At 41.4% G+C, this 19153-nt stretch overlaps 1 protein-coding gene across 1 annotated transcript in view; it reads right to left on the bottom strand.

Moving 5' to 3' along the window:
- Positions 1–19153, bottom strand: part of PLPPR1 (phospholipid phosphatase related 1) — a 78659-nt gene that overhangs the window by 6465 nt on the left and 53041 nt on the right. Inside the window, exons 4-5 of the mRNA XM_042822754.1 lie at positions 10730–10862; positions 1760–2010 (exon numbers count right to left, since the gene is read on the bottom strand). Coding sequence (XP_042678688.1) covers positions 1760–2010; positions 10730–10862 — 384 coding nt within the window. The remainder of the gene's footprint in view (positions 1–1759; positions 2011–10729; positions 10863–19153) is intronic.

The raw sequence follows: 19153 nt of genomic DNA, 5'->3' as shown, positions 1-19153 counted from the left end.
GTTGAATATCACTTGCTGGATGCCCTTGTAGCTGATTCTCCTATGACCTTTCTCAGAGTGTCTAACCAGGATACCTATACGCAACATGACATTTTATTTTCTTCCCTTGTTTGGGGGGGGGTCAGAAATGTTCAAAAACTAAGGAATATTTCTAACATGTCATCTTCTCTTGAGTAATGTCCTTAGAAGCACACATTACTAATTATACAGCAGTTTGCACTATGTATTGAGACAACCCTGCCTGGGAGGGCTTACTTGGAAGACTAATAAAATTGCATTAGATATAATTCCAGTTCTGATGTAAGCATGGAAGCCAGTGCTGCTGTTTGGCTTTTCTTTGTTGTTTTTTGTTTGTTTTTACTCTTCCCCTGCTTTAGGCATACAAATTTCATCTGTGCCTGAAGGAATTAAAAGAATCATATTTTGGGTTCTCAGCTTATTTGGCAGGAGACAAGAAAAAAAAAAAAAAAGCCTATTTGATTAATTATAAAACCCACATTATGGAAAAGAACAACACAAAGCCAAACCAACTACAATGGGAGCACTGTCACTAGCAAAGTAATGAACAATTCAGTACAGAGATGTCTCTAAAGGATTATTGAGAATCAGTGACAGCACCTTTAGTGCTGGAGGATGCTCTCAGGCACCCATACTGTATGGCAGTATGGGCTAAAATTGTACTGCAGACTGAAAACTTGTGGCTCAGAAAGAGTTATGCCTTAGACCTTAAGCATCAGATGCAGGCCTCTCTTATTTATGCAGCTGTCCCACAAGGGCTGAAGGCAATCATCCCCCTTCGTGCCATTCGCTTCCCTCTAGTACCAAGGAGAAAGCAACCCAGGTGTTTCACAGCCTAGGGCTAAGAAACACTGAACTGCTGGAGACTTAAACTCAGGATGGAAAAGTAGTACTCTCCTTCAGCTGAAATCAGCCGTTCCCAGAAGATGTGCCTTCCTAGAAAACAAAGTCCATGGAAGGCGTACCCAATCTGAACCCTGAAGCAGCCATCCTAATATCCACCATGGAATCACAGAATCACTGCAGTTGGAAAAGACCACAAAGATTATCTAATCCAACCATTAGCCAATCACCACCATGCCCACAATCATAATGAAAACAGCTTCTCTAACACTGCAAAGTCTGCTGGGAACTCTATTTCACGCATAGTTTGTATTGCTCAGAAGTATTGCATGCAAAATATTATGAGCTTTGCAAATACTTTCCAACAATTCCTGATCAAAGGAGTTAACAGTTTATGTATCAGTCATTATTCACACAAAATTCAATGGAAACAGAAAGTAAATGAAACAGTGGGTGGCCTCTTCTTTACATAGCAATAATGGGATGTTTTATCACTTGCTACGAAAGTAAGGGTAAAATATTCAGTAAATAACCTGTCAAGATTTTTCTCAAATTCAGATGACCTATAGAGAGACTGCCACTCATTTGGGTCTGGCTACAGGGGGAAGAAATTTCTGATTAAGTTAATTGAAGTTACTTGAAGGCATCTGAGAAAATCAGCAGCAAAAATGAGATTAAAAGCTCATGCCTCTAATTACATGGTGCTACAGAAGCAATGAGAACTTGGTTTGCTTTTATTACTACTAGTACAACAGAGATGGAAGGGGATTCTTGAATGGATGAAGAGGAAAGCTATTCCTGAAACAAACCTCTTTTCCTTCAAAAATACACTGTGTGACTCCATTTGGATGTATGATGCTGACTCTCCTACGAGTCAGCAATCATCCCCCCTACTCACCGTGGCATATAAAGCTGAGTAGATGCTTAAAGCAGCATGTTTGGATGGAAAGGATCTCCTGGCCTTTTCAATCACCTCCACATCCCCAGTGCAGATGTTGCCATTGTTGATGAACTGGTGGTGGGTCCGACAGTCATTTCCAGTGTAGTTGGGTTTACACACAGTCAGGAAGTATGGAGCCAAGTTCCCAGTCACAACCTGGCCAGCATTTACAAATATGTCAGTGGCAAAAAGTCCAAATGCAAACACTCCTGTGAGGAAAGGTTAAAAACAGTTATTAATCAGATAAGTTTAAGACAATCTTGGTACCTGAAGAAAGAAATATAACAAGAGGTGAAGGAGCAAACACTGCTGTCATTACCTGGAAAAGGCCCCTGCTGACTCCAGCAGAGCCCTGTATCAAATGTATGACACAGAACGACGAGTGCTTGAACTATAGCAGGTGCTTATCTCAGTACCTCCAGAAGGAATGGGAAGAAGTCTGAACATGGCAAGTATGAGAATAAAGATTTCTGTAAGTCAAGCTCTAAACCAAAATGTAAGTTATAGGTTTCACTGAAAACTCTGCATCTATGCTGCAAAGTTTTGTAGTCTGAATGTCAAGCACAAATTTTTAAGAATATTTACGAATTTTTGCCAGATCTGGGCCAAAAATGGTAATAAGTGACCCTGAGCTATAAAATAAAAGCCTAAAGGAGTAGTACTGCACTACGACACAATACTGCCATTACCTTCAAACATCTTTTGTCTTTTGAATTGTGATTATTCTGTAATCTTATACTGTTAAGGTTCTGATACAGGAATATTTGCCAGGTCCTTTAGGATAAATTCTCACTGCTTTGATGCAGGAGAAATTTCCACACAGGCCCAGCTCAGTTTATGTTAGCGGAAGCACATTCCCTCAAATGCTAAAGCAGACAGTGTGCACTTGAAGCCAGGAGCATTTGCAGGTTTGTGGAGAATCCCTTGCTTGAAACTTGCAGTTGTCACATCCTCCATTGACTCCCGGTGAGTGTTCTCAGCAACTAACACAGCTGCTATGAACATCTAGATGAATCTTGACTTGAAAGAGCTCACTACATACCAAGGTTTCCAGTAATGTCAAACCCAAACGTCTCAAAAGACTAAATCAGCTCACCTTTCCCCCCACCCATCACTAGAATAGTTTAAAGTGTCATGTAAAAACAAACAAACTAACTAACTATTCATTTTTGGTCTAGGAATGCTGAGGATCATATATTTTTGCCCCCTCTGTCCTGCAGCTTAGTACACAAAAGTCATTTGAACATGAGATTGTATTCAAGAACAACCAAGAGTGGGCACTCCAAGGAAAATAGCTTATCTTAGGAGAGCTACAATGGTTACAGTAACTGCATTGCTTGTCTGTACTGACCTAAATAAGGAAAAAAGTGCTGGTGCAGTCTGATAAACAAAAATAACAGGGCGTCAGGAATGTAACAACATTGAAAATGTTTTATATCAAATTAACAAGAATCAAGGACAGTTCCGCAAATATTGTAATCCTGTAGGTAACAAAAATCAGCAGGACCATAACTGACAGTTAGATCTTTTTCAACATGACAGGCCTACCTTCACGGGACATTTGTATGGACAGGAATGTGAAATGAAGCCCATAACTAAAGAGCAATGAATGATACAAGAGTTCAGTAGGACGCCCTGGTGCTGCCCACTCACCGAGGTGCTGTGGCTGACATAGCCATGTTGCAACATAAGTCCCTTGCTGGAGCGTCAGTGGTCCCAGACTGCAGGACTGGCCGACAGGAAAATGGAATGTGCTGACTCTGCTCCTTTAATCCCTTTATCCCTCTGTAAATACTGTAAACCCATGGTTTTACAACCACTGACATGAATTCCTCATCTACATTAAGCAGCGCATAAGCAAGTTCAAACGAAAAAGCCTGTAGATAGCTTTTTGGCTGGCAAAGCATGAATTCATGCCAGAAAAATCTTGCTTTATGTACTGTTCTTTGACCAAATTAAAAATAAAAATAAAAAATTAATAAAAGACAAAGCTTGCTTTAAGTGGTATCATTTTGATGTGTTGTGCAAATCACGGGGAATGCAATGAGGATTATTACCCAGCTCTTTATAATACTTATAGGAAGTGTAGAAGCCAAATACTGCAGTCTGACCCATGGCCTCCATGGCAAAGTTGGTACAAGTGAAAAACTGAGGTGTTTCAGGAAAAGCTCATGGGCTTCACACAGTTATTTCACTTCCTGTGCAGTGCACAGGTACACAGGCAGCATTTTGCTCTGAAAAAGAGAATTTCAGTATCTGCATTTTCCCGATAATTGGTAGTGCTGAAAGCACTGGCTCAGACTCTGCTGAGGGCTGCAGTACTCTGCGGAACAGCAGAACAAGCCATGGCTGAACCCTTTGTCAAGCTTTCCATTGTGATGCATATTGATCTCAGTAATTCCCCTCATGCAGTTCTGCCAAACTGTGCATTATGGAAGTCTCAGCGATGTGCAGCAGGGATGGAGGCCTTGCAGACTGATTATACATCACTTGCTCCCTGGAGACTATGCAATGGAGCTGGTTCTAATTGATTTAAAGTCTAACACCAGTGAGTTTTGGTCGTGATGGAGTCCCTTGATGGTTTACATCAGGAATCCATCTGTTCAGCCAATTTGTTCAATGACCTACAGCAGCCAAGTTAACTGACCAGGGCTTGAGAATGCAGTGATGTGGTTGCTAGGTTTTTGGACGCAGACAAGCCACTGCTGGAAGGCTTCATGGAAAGGGTAATCAGCCCTTTGCTCTTTACAGTCATCCAAGCTGAAGTTTGTGATACAGTGCCACAGAGAGAGCAGGAGAACTTGCATACTTTGGTGGTCAGGTTTAATGGAGGTGATACCATCCTGCTAAGGAGCAGTGCTTTATCACACTGTGTTCATTCTGACCCAGAAAACCTGGGAATGAACTTTAGCCCATAACTTGAAACATGCTGAAGAAGGACATACACAGCACTAGGCACATTAAAGTAGGAGCTGTAAAAACACAGTCTGTGTAGTTGGTTGTTCACACAATGAATGCATACAGGATTATTTAAGTTACTTAAAGCCACTCCTTCCCCTCATCCACGTGTATCACACAGTTTGGCTGCAGAAAGAACCCTTAAGTAATGAAAGATCTGCTCAAAAATGCTGAGGACAGACAATATCCTTATAGCTCAACAAAACTTTACTTGGAGGAAGCATCTAAATCTTCATCAGCTTCATTTCTGAATGCTTCAGGTTTAGCTTCTTCATTTACATCTCCTATAAATTGCTGCCAAATAAATCTCCAAGCATAAATCCTTAACTGTAGGGCTCTCTCTGAGTCTAACATGCAGCACCAACCAAACTCCCCGTATGTCTGTCTGTAAGCGTTATCACCTCCAGCTTTGTCTACTGCTTTGGCTAACAGAAGCATGTGCCCTGAAGAAGGATACAACTCTCCTCCCTCACTGTTACCTTAGCTGACTTGTTTTATCCCTGCAACTCTTGCCCAAGCTCTCTTCTTCCATTCTGCATCTCTCTGACATCATTGGCTGCAGCTGCTTCTGACTCCATGGAAACTCTCACTACTACAGATATTTTAAATGCCACTGATTTGAAACAAAACACACACAAACAAACAAAGAAAGGAGTTGGATACAAGCTGCTGAAAAGACAATGGAAGAAAGAAGTGAGACGTCAATGGCTGGAAGCAGGAATGAGGAGGCAAAATACTTTAATACAAAAAAAAACCTACAAAACATTAGATAAGGTGACATAAGAAACAATGTATTCAATAGCTCAGGGGGCATCAAAAGCTGTGCTCTTGAGTAACATGTTGTCGGGTCTCCTACAAAGTTCACTTACTGAGGAACAGCTCCTTCTCCCAGTGTACAGTCTAATGTCTGAATTTATCACACTTTTAATTTCCCAGAAAAAAAAACTTTCATATTACACATGCCTACTTGCATTTCCACAACCTCTTTCCCATTCCTATGAATTTTGAAGAGCATTAGAGTTTCAGTGGAGGGAGTCCCTGGAAAAATTGGTTCTACACAAACGCTGATCTTCAACCAATCTCTGCAATTTTCCCTCTAATGGTCCTATGCATCCAATTAAGTCATCAAAGCTGCGTGAAGCAGTTGATAGCAGGAAAGGATGCATACAAAGGGACCAGGACAGCTTTGAGATGTGGATCTGTAAGAACCTAATGACATTCAGGAAGGCCATATTAGGAAGATATTCACTCAGAATGCAATGAAGTCCAGGCACAGCTGCCCAGAGCAGCTGTAGATGCCCCATCCCTGCAGGTGCTCCATGCCAGGTGGGATGGGGCCCGGGCAGCCTAAGCTGGTGGGAGGAAACCAGCCCACAGCAAGGGCTTGGGGCTGGTAGGGCTTTAAGGTCCATTTCAACCCAACCATTTAATGACTATATGATTTTTAGTCCTGCAACCTAGACTCTGCTAAACCACCCTTTATCTTTATATTTTAATGTGTATTTATAAAGGAGACCTGTATTATTAGCCATTATAGAACTAGAGGGGTGGAGGCTGCAGGAAAATTTACTGCTTGCTGTTATTGCAGCAAAGGCTCACCAGCAAGCTTCTTCAGCAATCATAATCAGATCCCACAATCAGTTTTTATCTCCTGGGAAAGATTCTACCAAGTCCCAGGCATCTACTGTCTCCTTTGTCTACCTGCTTCCTTCATGAGTGTCCTTCCTAAATACTGCTTCTTCAAGACATAAGAAGAAATTCAGTGCAAAAGTGCTTTGGAGCCTCAAGACTGTTCTCCACAGGTGCAGATGATTTCTCTTTGCTTGCTGGTTTATGACTCTCAATTTTCACCCAGACAGCAGTCAGCTTAGAGCCTGGGAGCAGCAAAGTTTGGGCTTTCTCCACAACAGAGACCCAATTCTGACTGTGGAGGTTCTTCAGTGACAAGAAGTGAGACCTATGGTAGTTTAAGCTGCACATCCAAATACTGGCTGAGCCCTCCTGCGAGACAGTCAGTTAATGACATTGTGTGCACTGTGTCACTGTAGAAGCAGACAGAAGGATAAGGTCAGGCTAACTATGTCTCGCAGCTGCACAGGGAATAGACATCAGAGCTCTGGGGTTTATCTGTCCCATTACAATAAAGTCAGTGTGTGTGTAAATCTTGTAAACCTTTATTTGCCAAACTAAGGCCTTAATTTGCCAAAATAAAGCCTTAATTTCATTATTTAGCTGCCTACTGTGAGCTGGCCCCATGCTTTAAATTAAGCTGTCAGCAGAAGCTGATCTGTACCATTTGTTAACTGCAAATTATGCAGCTCCAGAGTAAAATCCACTGGTAACAAATACATGAAGCAAGTTGCATTTCCGAATATCTAGAGAGAGACTACTTGCATGTTATCAGAGCTTTGCAGGTCTACAACTTAATCACATGGATTAGAAGCCTAATATACCAATATTGAAAAGCAGCAAAATACACACTCTGGTCACCCTGCCAGACTGAGTCAGTGAGGTCTGAATCTCAGTCCTGGGGGTGCTGTTGTGGCTGTATCTGAACACACTAAATCCTTGACTAAGACCACTAAGGAGCATTAAAATAATGTATACCTCTGTTTGTAAAACAAATAATGAAGTATAGCATGGAAGAGAATGAAACATAGGGCAAGATGTTAACAAGGGTACTGATCAGGAAATCACCAAATCACCACAAGAAGAGGGGAATAAAAGTACAAAATACTGTGCAATGGGGAGAAGAGGCTGAAGCCCAGGGAACCATCACTCTTCCTCCCTGATTTCTCAGAGGTCTGGGATAAAAACTGTGCATTTTGGTATCTGTAGTTCTTAAAAAAACTCTTGTGAGGGCTGAGGAGTGGATGGAGGGGAGAGATGTGAGTAAAGGATAGCAGTGCCGCACTGATATTTTAGACAGAAAAAATGACTCCAAAGCAACTGCACACCCCTTATTTGAAGTGAAAATCTCAAAAAAAAAAAAAAAAAAAAAAATCTGTAGAAGAAATATAAAAGAGGAAGATGGAACAAATTGCAATGTATAACAAAGTCTGAGGTTTCCAAGCTAAAACTGCTTTCTTTCTTTCATAAAGGAATTGATTTTCTAAATATAGGAACGCAGCAGTTTTCGCCCATCTAGGATGCAATAAAGGACTTGATATATGTTGAAAGAAGTTGAGAGGCATTTTTTCACTACAAAAGGTGAAACAACTAATATTTGGGCCAGGGAGAAAGAAAAAAAATTTGTCCACTTTTCTGTGGACAAAGAACCAACGGGGAATTTAAGATAAAGCTCAATTGTTAAAGTCCCCATGAAACTCATAAAGAGAGAACTCTAGGACAGACAACTGTGAGGGCCTGGGGAAAGAATAATAAGTAGGAAGCAAAACAGGCAAGGTATGAACATGAATTAAAATAATCATGAGGGATTGTGAACATCCCAGGGGATAGTGGAATTTTGGTTTTGCTTCATTCTTTGTACCACTAGTGAGTACAAAAAAAGTATATGCTTTATTGTGCATATACGAAGTAAAAGCAAGAGGAGAATCAGCTCAAGTCTAGCAAATAATAAATGCAACAGATCCCGCAGTGATAATGTGGCGTGAGTGCCCACCTTTCATATCACTAAAGACAGCCTGAAACTCCTTGCTTGTCACATGAAAAACAAATTTATTCCCTTATTCTTAAAGATCCATTTTTCCTTGCATCCTTAGCTATTGAGTCAGGGACAGACTAAAAGCTCTCAAAATGTACCCTTCTGAAATTAGTGTTCATTTTCCTTAAATGTTAACAGCAGGCACAATGATTAGTATTTCCCATCTCCCATCCTGTTTAATAGTAACTGTCACGACTTAAAAGATGAAGCAATATTCAACAGAGCTCAATTACTACTTTTTGGAGTTACTTACTGATGTTTCTTGCTTCCATGTCTGGGTCAAAAAGAATGATCAGATTTTAAAATTCAAATAAATCTGTAACAAGACTAAATTGGCAGCAAAGTTCCTTGTAGCAAGTCATACCACTCACAGGATGTCCTGGGAGAAAGCCTATTTTATATTTCTGCTACTTTTGGACCGCATATTAGGAAGAAAAGATTCGTGAGGAAATCCATGTAGGAGTAACTTGTTAGTCTCTCCGTAGCCAAGCATCCGTAGAATCATAGAAACATCATCCAGGTAAACCTCTTTCTGGAATGAGAAGCTTGTGAAGCTAACTTCCCTGATGCTCCAGCGTGGGCAACAGCTGGCCAGTCCCTTTCATGTTTCCAAACATATTTGGAATTTCAATAAAGGAAGAGCAGTTATTTTTGGTTGTTTCATATATGATTTCACCTGATTTTCAATCATTTCCTGGCAGAGGCAGGGAGGTTTCTGACAAAAATGTACAATCAGTGTAGTTTAAAATAAAACCAGCACTTGAAGCTATTTCCAACAAAGTCAACTTTTTCTCTAGAAGACAAAGATACAAAGATTGATTTCTTTATCAGGTCCATATCCTGCTCCTCTGTGAGGGTCTATTGTATCATCATTGTCCCCTCCTCATCTACCAAAACAGTAGAGGAAATGCATAGGAATAAAGCTAGCTCAAGTGAAAGCAGGGCAGAAAAGTGCAATTATAAGAAAACACACAGAGCAAGTGCTTAGCCTCCACAGTTTAACCTCTTTTAGTACTGATCCCGCAGGCCAGAATATTTGATTATGGCTCTGCAAAGCATGCTGAATGTGCTGCAATGGCCATCAGCCCTGAGTGACTTAGTGGAGTCCAGTACCCTGCTTTTCTCTTAATGGCAGTTTACTATCCATCAATATATCCTAGAGGGTATCTGAAGTTCAAGGGTATTTCGCTTTTAATGTCTTCTGTGGTAGTGAGCAGCACACGGGACAGGCTTGGGTAATGAACCACAGGTGGCTTGTCCTCATACACCACAGTGTGTGAGAAGGTAAAAAAGCATTTCGCTTCCTAACCTCCATGCATAGAGCAGGAGGCACAGAGAGGAGAGAGAGAAAGAAAACCATGGCTCTTCAACCTTTGTGGCAATTATTTGCTGAGAACGAAAACCTGCAGGTGGGGCCATGCTGTACGCAAACCATGCGCCCTTCACCATGCTCACACCAGACCTTTGCTTTTTTTTTTCCCCTCAAGAAATCAGTACTGACAGGGAAGAAACGATCCAGGTATTTTCAAATTTTTGTTCTGCTACTACTTTTAAAGCTCAGCTTTTAATTCAGTTTAGGATTTGGAAACCTTGAGGGAATAGTTAGGTCCACTGCCAGTGCCAGGGCGGAAATAAAGCTACAACCCCTTCCCTCTTCCTGCCCCAAAAGGACCTAGAGGGTTGTCACCTCAGTGCGGTCTCTGAGGCATTTTTACATTGAACTTGTGAAAAGGGCATAGTGGTTTCTAAGTACAATAGAAGTAAACTCCACACTTTATTGATAGAATTTCTTCACTGTTTTCTCAACAACTAATGCAATGAAATATCTAAAAAAAAACCCCCACAGAATAAAAATATGAATGCTATTTTTATGTGGGCTCTGGCCTTTTTTATGCTGTGCTCAGCTGAACATTATGTGCCCGAGCTGTAGAAGTTAAAATTAGAGATAAAAAAGAAAAATCCAAAGAGATGGGCTGCTGAGAACTGATTTGTAAGTAAAATGGCTATCGCACACAGAATAGCAATCATGGAATTATTCATATGAGGATTTGATTGGCATAACCTTTCTCCAAGGGTCCAGAAGAAGCATTAAGCTCAGCAGAGCAGGATATAAACCAGGCCCAGGCAGCATGATATGGCACATTTCAAACATTACCTTGCAAATCCCGAGGGGGACAATTCCTCTAAAGTGGAATTTACCTGCAAAGATTTCGCAGCTTAATTAACTTTGTGCTGTAGATGGTTAGCATCTTTTGTTCTATTTTAATGCAAACAGGAAGTAAATTTGCAGTGCTAAAGATGCTTACCTATAAAACGTATGATTCTTCGAAGCAGTGGGTTCAGGTAACAGCACTCTCCAGTCAAAATAGTTTTCTCTTGGATAATTAGGGCTTCTCTGGTTGACTTTATGAAATACATGGATATCTCCCCAATAAAAATCTGTCAGGAAAGGGAAAGAAACAGAAGGTTAAACGTGACATAAGCAAATACTGAAACAAGAGTGTCTCGTTCCAGCCCACAGAAACTACTGCACCCTTTTGCGTTCTGGGACACTGCACTTCCACAGCTGAGGTGTAATGCCATGACCCAGCTCCCTGCCAAGAAAAAGATCTGCTGTTCTCATGTTCTGGAGCAAGACACTCAAAATTTAAGGCCTTATACTAAATTTCTGGAATACAGGGAACAAAGAAAGCTTTAGCATGACTGTGGATCACAGAAGCACTTATTTTTACTACTATTAACACAGAATGTCATGTCCTGGGATTACCATTTAAAATTTACAGACAGGAGTGACTTCATAGATGGAAAGCTTCTATCCAAGTAGCAAAACGGAAGGTGATTTTGCAGACTTCCATCCCAACATTCTACCAGCAAGCCCCCACAACGCTGAATATTCTTTACAGCTTTTACACCTTCTTAGAAATACATCTGTCTGAGTCTGCCATACAGGCAACAGAGCTCTTGCCACTTCTGAAAAGAGATTTAGATGAAGGATATCCCTCCACTGGAAACTTGTCAGGAGTTGCAAAACCCTTGAGGTCACCAAACATTTTGGAGGTCATATGCTGTATAAGTACTAAGCCAGTAAAAATTGTCAAGATATGAAGGCAGCACAGGCAATTACCCACAATATTACATCACTTGCATGGTTCCCTCCATATCCTGGCTTGGTGTGGTGGTACTGCTGAACATGCTTGGGACAATTCCTGCGAGGAAGGCTGGATGAAGTCATTGCTCTTTACACCATAGTTGAGCCAGTCAGCCATAGATTGCACACACAGGGCAGTATGAAGGCCACAGGAAGAGTTCTGATCTATTTTATTTACCATCTGTCCTGCTTAATGTACCAAAACACCAAAATGTAAATCTCCAGGGATCTATTGATTTTCACGTTAACTGTTCTTGCCTAATAAATATATATTTTGTGAACAGAACATTCATTTTTTCCATGGAATATGATAGCTGTTTCTGAAATGGATTAATAAAAAGACCATTATTATAAGACATGCAAGAGGAATCCATAATAGTCAAAGAAAGCTATTACTGAAGCGTGTGCACATAAATGTACACAGATACAGAATTAGCACAAACCTCAAGGAACAAATTCTAGCTCACTTGGCTGGGATGGTATGCTGTTTCAAGGGCAAAAATTTATCCTTATTAAGCGAGATGAGTATCCTTATTGATTATTGACATTCAAGCCAAGTATGCTCAAACTCTTTGCAATTCTAACTGCTGATGGTGAGAGATGTAGTTGTAAAATGTATGTCAATAATGGCATCTGGGGGGTAGGAGTCAATTCATGGGAGTCACACTAAAATATTGCCTTTATCTCATTTCACTGCGTCTCCTCTTAACAGAATTGGCAAGCAGTTCAATAAGCTCAGCTCTCTAACTATGAGGCAGGGAATTAAGAAGCAGACCATCTGTACTAAAGCAGTTCGAAAGTGACACTGTTTCAAGTCATTTATTGTCTGACTTATGGTAATACTGAGAAGTTTGAGTTAATGCTTTGCCTTTCTGCTTCTCTGCCTGGGGCAGTACATTGAGGAGGAATGCATGCTCTGAGCAAATTCTAGTCTGGGAAGACATGAGATAGCTGACTTTAAAAAACCCAAACTTTTCAAATAAAGGTTAGGTATAAAACATAATCCTTCTTTAACACTACATCATTTTAAAGTTCCTTCTCATCAGAAGTTGAGTGTTTTCCAGGCTCAGTTCCACCTTGGCTTCAAGGAACGTGGCTATCTTGCACTCTCCTCATGACGCTCATGTAGACAAATTAGGTCCACTTAGATTTAGAAGTAAATTTTGCAACCGTATAAATCTGTCCAACTTCCCTCTACTGATTAAGCAGAACTATCCCAGAATTCCTGCAGCACAGCAAAATAAGATTTTTTAATTGACCACTCCTTTCAATTTAATATAATCTCTGGGTACATGTTAATAATACTCTACTTGTGAGATGACTCAAGCTAATTTGATATAGCTGGTCTATTATCATGGTTCTGCCTCTGCCACTGCATTTTGTTGCCTGAATTTGAGGATTTTGTTTCCTTGTACATTTTATGTAGGCTCTAGAGAGGAATTCAAGGCCTTGCTGAGCTCTAAAAACTCGTGGTGAGCCTGGGCACCTGTTCTGATAGACTAATCCATGTGAAATTGAATGCATGGCTCAGAAATGTGATTTTTTTCTTCTTCATTCCTCATTTCTGAGGATGAATAACTTCACTGATTTTCATGATTTAAAACCTAATGGGCAACTGCATGTGGACACTGTCCAGCTGGCCTCCCAGAAGTGTGAAGTACCTCAGCATTTGCTAGAACAGAATCAGCAACACACGAACAGGTACAATTCAACCCAAAACCACCCAAATTACCACTTTTACTTCAATTTTGGAAAACAATGGTAGGTTTATTAATTGCTCTATCATATTCAATTATCAGATAGAAATGGCAAGTAAACTGCATTGGAGGATGGGAAATGAAAGCCCAGGTGATCTGCAGCATGAGATGAGGTGTGCAATAGGGAAACTAAGGTAGTGTCACACTATGGCTTTATTCTCAAATTCATGAACTACACTGAGCTTACGCTTGGAATTTTTTACTCACTGTATTGCTGTTAGGTAAAAGTACTGCACTGGTGTCCCAAAGGCCCCTTACAGATCAGAAATATTTTCCAAGAGCAGTCATTTTTCCTCTGCTGATTCCAACCTGTCTACTGAGAAAACTTCATTCAATTTCCTCCACGCCATTACTGCTTCCCATCATTGGCACAGCCACACAATGTTTTCTCCTCAACATTCAGCTCTCAAAAACCTTTGCTGCATGTTTCTTATTTCCTGGCTCCTGCTTAGCAAAGAGATGGATAAATGGTCTCTCTTATTTTCTCATAAACAGCCTTTTGTCTGTGATGGATCTGAACACACACAGCTACAGCCTGGAAAAGACAGTCCTTCAATGTGTGTACCAACACCTTTGGACATGCCACATCTTCCCCTTTCAAATTCTCAGTGCAATGGGGGCACTTAGTCCTTTCTGCACTCCTGCATACTTTGCTGCATGTTAATTTGTTTGATTATCAATTTAAACACAAGAACAATCTTCAGCTTTCAAAGGGAAATGGATTTTTATCTTTCCTTTTAATCTTTGCTTCTTACACCACTTTCTGATGAGCTCACAGTCAAATGCCAAATGATTTTTTACATAATTGCACTCTAAAAATGGATTAGAGGTAAACATCAAAAGGATCTGTTTCTCTATGGATGGACTAAGATAAGCTGTCCAGGTATGAATCTGGTATACTGCTTGCAGGATATTCCAGAGCAGTAGCATCCTGCAATACCTCTCCTGCAGGGACTGTGATGTGGGTGAGGGTGGGAAGCCTCGAGGAGATACATTCCATTTAAGAAGTTAATTACTTGATGGTATAGTCACAGCAGCCAAGGCTGGATTGAGATCTAAGAATTTTGCTCCTTTCACTCTAAAGTACAGACAGTATTTTACAATATTCCGATTTCTATGAGTCTGAAAAATCTTTCAACTCATTTGCTTTAACAGCATCCTTGCAGCACAGTCAATCAATGTAAACACCATTTCATCAAAGAAAACAACAGCAGGTGTGGTCTAGCTGTGGCCTCACTTTCTCTCTTTGAGTCTTGTCATGGTGAACTGGGACATCTAGGACTGAGGTATACCGGTGTGCCCACGACTCTGTAAATGTTTGTGTCCTGGTATCATATGCATCATTCACAGGAGTGCATTAAAAGGACTGTGACCAGCAGGTCATATCAGGGACATGCTATTACACAGGAAAATTTCAGGCAGCAAAAAAATATGTTTCTGGGCCTCGAGACATCACAACTAATTTTTGCTCAATGAGCAGCATGACATTTCCTGAATTCTCTGCAAGAATGCATATGGTGGCATTTTTATTGTCACAAATAGATACAGCTAAATTAACTAAGTCTGCAGCATCCCAACAGCAACTAAGACAAGGAAGGCACAGGCTGGGAGAAAAACTCTATGTGGAGCACTCAAAACAAGAGAACACAAGCAGGTGTGGGTTACAGGGACCCTGATCAGCTAGATTCAAAATGACTGCACACAGTTCTCACTGGGAAAGCATGCCTGCCAAGTGAGTGGTGACCTTCACAGAATGCTCCAGCAGTCATTTCTTCAGCACAGGCCTGAAGTGGACCCACAGTAATTCCTATTTTGGATTGTAGAGTATCTCAAGTCTGTATCAGAAATCACAGGAATGGAGGGGTTGGAAGAGACATCTGGAGATTCCCCAGCCCAACCCCTCTGCTAAAGCAGGCTCCCACATCCAGGTGGGTTCTGAATACCTCCAAAGGAGACTCCACAACTCCCCAGGGCAGCCTGTCCCAGCGATCTGTTACTTCCACAGTAAAAAAGTTTCTCCTCAGATGGGACTTCCCGTGTTCCAGTCTGTGCCTTGTCCCTGCGCTGCACACCACCAAAAAGAGCCCAGCCCCATTCTCTGGACGCCTGCCCATTATTGAGAAGCAGTGATCAGACCCTCCCCCCAGCCTTCTCTCATCAGGAGGTGCTCTGGGCCTCAACCATTTTAGTAGCCTTCTGTTAGACTCTCTCCTCTTGAACTGTGGAGCTCACAAATGTGCACTGAGCACAGTGCTCCAGATGTGGCTTCACCAGACAGACTAGAGGAGGGTCACCCCCCTCAAGCTGCTGGCCACAGTCCTTTTAATGCACTGCTGTGAATGATGCGTATGATACTCCCTAGATGTCCCAGCTCACCATGACAAGATTCAAAGAGAGAAAGTGAGGCCACAGCCCAGACTACACCTGCAAAGCCACAAGGCTCCTCCTCCAGCTCACTCCCAGGCTCAAAGTGGGAGCTGCTAACACCCTCAGGCTGAGCTCTTTCTCTGCAGCTAAGCAGAATGGGAGGCCAGACAGAGAAGTCTGTGCAAGCACTGGGCCATATGCCTCCCTGGAAAGGGACGTACCTTCCAAGTCATGAGGGACACTCCAGACACTGATGCTGCCACAGGGGTCTGAGTGCTCCCTGCTGCATCACTGCTAGTACAGCCTGGGGATTTCTGCATGAAAAGGCTTGGAAAAGCTGCTGTAACTGGGCTCTGAACAGCAGAAGCTGCTCCTGTTTTTTTTCAGCATCTGCTGCTGAGCAGCTGCAGGAAACTCAGCCAGCACACCACGGAAGTTCCCTAGGTTCTCTTCTAGGGAGGCTGCACTACACCAAAGCCAAAGAGGGAAGATGGTAATGAAAACAGGAAAAGCATTAAAAAAAACAAGTTTTTGAAATTTGTAAGGCAAGCATGAGGTTTAGAGAGAAGCTGGAACAGTTTCCTTCTGCTTCAGACAAATAAGAATAGCATCATAATTCATCTTCTAACAAATATTCAGACCACCATTTTGTTTAACTGATTACCATAATGTTATCTTAGAAAAAACACTCTTTTGAAGAACTTAATTGTATTGGCCCATTAACAGCTACAAGGAGCTGCTACCTCCTTCCTGGAAATACAGAAAAAAAGATTGCATGAAAACAGCAGCAGCACTTCCCATCCTACTTCAAGGAAATGAAAACCTGCACCCTTGAGGAACACAAATTAATGCTTGAGATATCCAGAACATTTTTAAGGAAATGGCTTGAAAATTTTATGTTTATATGAAACAATTTGTTCTGATTGAAACATTATTTTTGTAAAATTCTCATATTGGCAAAAAAATCAAATAATTATTACTTCTGTTCTAAATTGTAATAATACTCCACTCCTCCTTATTTTGGAATTGACAGCGCACTGAAATATTATAATTTCTCTCAGGCTCTGCATAAGACGATACTGCAGGATATAACTTTCAAATTCACCAGACTTGCTATCATGGAACTCAAGCTCCACTTGCAAGCTGCTTCTAATATTGCATGTTCCCTATCACCAGGAGGACAGCTAAGCAAAAAGCTATGCTAAGACCCCAACTCCAAAAATAAACACATTCATCTTGTCACTAATTTCACCCCGCCTCAAGTACTTACGATCACCAAAAGAGGAGTTGTCCATTTGAAGATCTGTGTCTGCTATCTAAATGTGCAGATATGTTGCTGTAGGCTGTCTTAAGCCAAAGACAACAGCAGCTTTTTGAGAGTTTGGAATTTCTTACCCTTTGCAAGTGGATGAGGCAAAGACTAAAGTTCTGTTTTATTCTTAGAAGATATGGAAATGAACATCTTCCTCCTCCTCCTCACCACTCCCCTTTCTGTGTCCGCACATATTTTATAGGTAGCTTATTGCCAAGTGCTTGCCACGACTGTCAAGGAGAAAACTAATTTAACCCTAGCCTCTGAAAGGTCTAGAAGGCATCTCCTGTGAGGAGAAGCTGAGGACACATGGGCTGCCCAGTCTGGAGAACGGAAGTTTGAGAAGTGGCTCTCTGCATCTCTCTGAGGAGGGGAAATGGAGAGGGATGTGCTGGGCTTTGCTCCTGGGAACTGATGGCAGGTGTGTGGGAATGGGTCAAAACTGTGCCAAGGGAAGATAAGACATCACACTGGGAAACATTTCCTTACTGTGAAGGTGGTCAAACACCGGAATCAACTTTTTAGAGAGGTGATTGATGCCTCATGGCTGTCAGTGCCAAGGGGAATTTGGAGAATGCCTTCAATCACGTGCTTTAACTTTTGGCTAGTCTTGAAGTGGTCAGGCACTGAGACTTGATGATCAGTGAAGATCCCTTCCAACCAAACTATTCCATTCCACTCCACTCCATCACATCTCATCTCATTCTAATTTACTAAGACAGAATGAAAGCATTTTTATACCCCATCTCACTGTGAAAACAGGACAGCTGGAAGAAACAGTTTTTTAGTAACCGATCTCCAACATCATCACAACTGAAATCAGCTGCCAAGAAGGGCAAAGAGGAAGAGGTGGATACTGAAAATAACTGGCATGAGACATGAATGGTTTCACCTTTCTTTCCCCAGGAAGCTTTTCATGGTGCCAGAATGTACAGGTGACAAGTACAATCTAAAACAGACAGGACTGTAGGAATCTCTTTACTCTAGCAATAGAGACAGCATAATTTCCTACTTAAATTTGGGCATGCACGTTTTAGGGGACAAACCACTAAATATGAAGTAAGATGTTTATTTACAGAGAAAAACAAGTTTGTCCTTTTTCAGGTGCAATTTATCACTGAAATCACCATTTCCCTTCTGCTTTGCAGCAAAGATGCTAATATCAACACACTCTGAGAATTAAAAATGAATAAGGCAGATGAAAGCATTTGACCTATCCTCAGTGGAACATTTGAGAGAAAAATGCATTTCAGAGAATGGAGTCAGGCATACATGATTTTAATTTATTTAACAGTGTCACCATGAGATTCGGGCATCTCCCCTTGCAGGAAACTCTCATTATCAGAGACTAAAAGGTTATCACCAGAAGCCTTAAAAGACTTTTGTAATTCCGATGTATGATGATTAACTACCCAGCATAGCAGAAAAACAGGCTGGTCTCATTTATTTTGCCACTACAGTGCAGGGAAAGGAACATACAGTGGTACCAAATCACAACAGCACATCTGAGGCGTGTTGTAAAATACATGCATTCATTTTCCCCACGGCCTCTGTCTCAGCGAAATGACGGGGACACAACAATATTCCATTACATTCATAAAGATGCTCCCTTTTGGCTTTCAAGCACTCTAACACCTCACATCTATGCTAAAATCAGGGCTTGGAGCCCTGTTCAGAGCTCTGCACACCGGACTGCACTTACAGATTGCTTGTGACTCATCTGAGAGTGTTTGTACTGACTCCTGGACTATTTTCCATGGCTCCAGAAAGGCTGTTAAGCAGAACTGAGAGTGCTTCCTGGCTACTGCTGGGCTCCTATTCTTGTTAACAACTCCCCTCCTGTCATGAGGTATTAGAGAAAGGGCAATATCCATGCAGCACTCACTACCATAAATCCTCTTAGCCAAGCCAACCAATTCACTGTCAGAAAGTGAAGCAATAGTCTTGCAGAGAAAAAAAAAGGACTGGCATTACCTTGTACTTATGTCATTTCTTCATATTGGAGCTGCAGGTTGTCAGTGATTACTCCCAAGAACAGAGTGCACAGAGTGAAAGTAGCTTAGCCCACAGTGAATGCATGCAAACTTCCTTTTTACAAAACACAGCTGTGCTTTCTTTCTTTTGCTTTTTTTTTTTTTTTTGGGGG

This window comes from Centrocercus urophasianus, unplaced genomic scaffold (genome assembly GCF_019232065.1).
Source record: "Centrocercus urophasianus isolate 14NV4802_14NV808 unplaced genomic scaffold, USGS_Curo_1.0 seq_21, whole genome shotgun sequence".
In the NCBI taxonomy this organism is placed as follows: Eukaryota; Metazoa; Chordata; class Aves; order Galliformes; family Phasianidae; genus Centrocercus; species Centrocercus urophasianus.
Note: the sequence above shows the minus strand (reverse complement) of the source record. Positions and strands in the feature narration are given on the sequence as shown.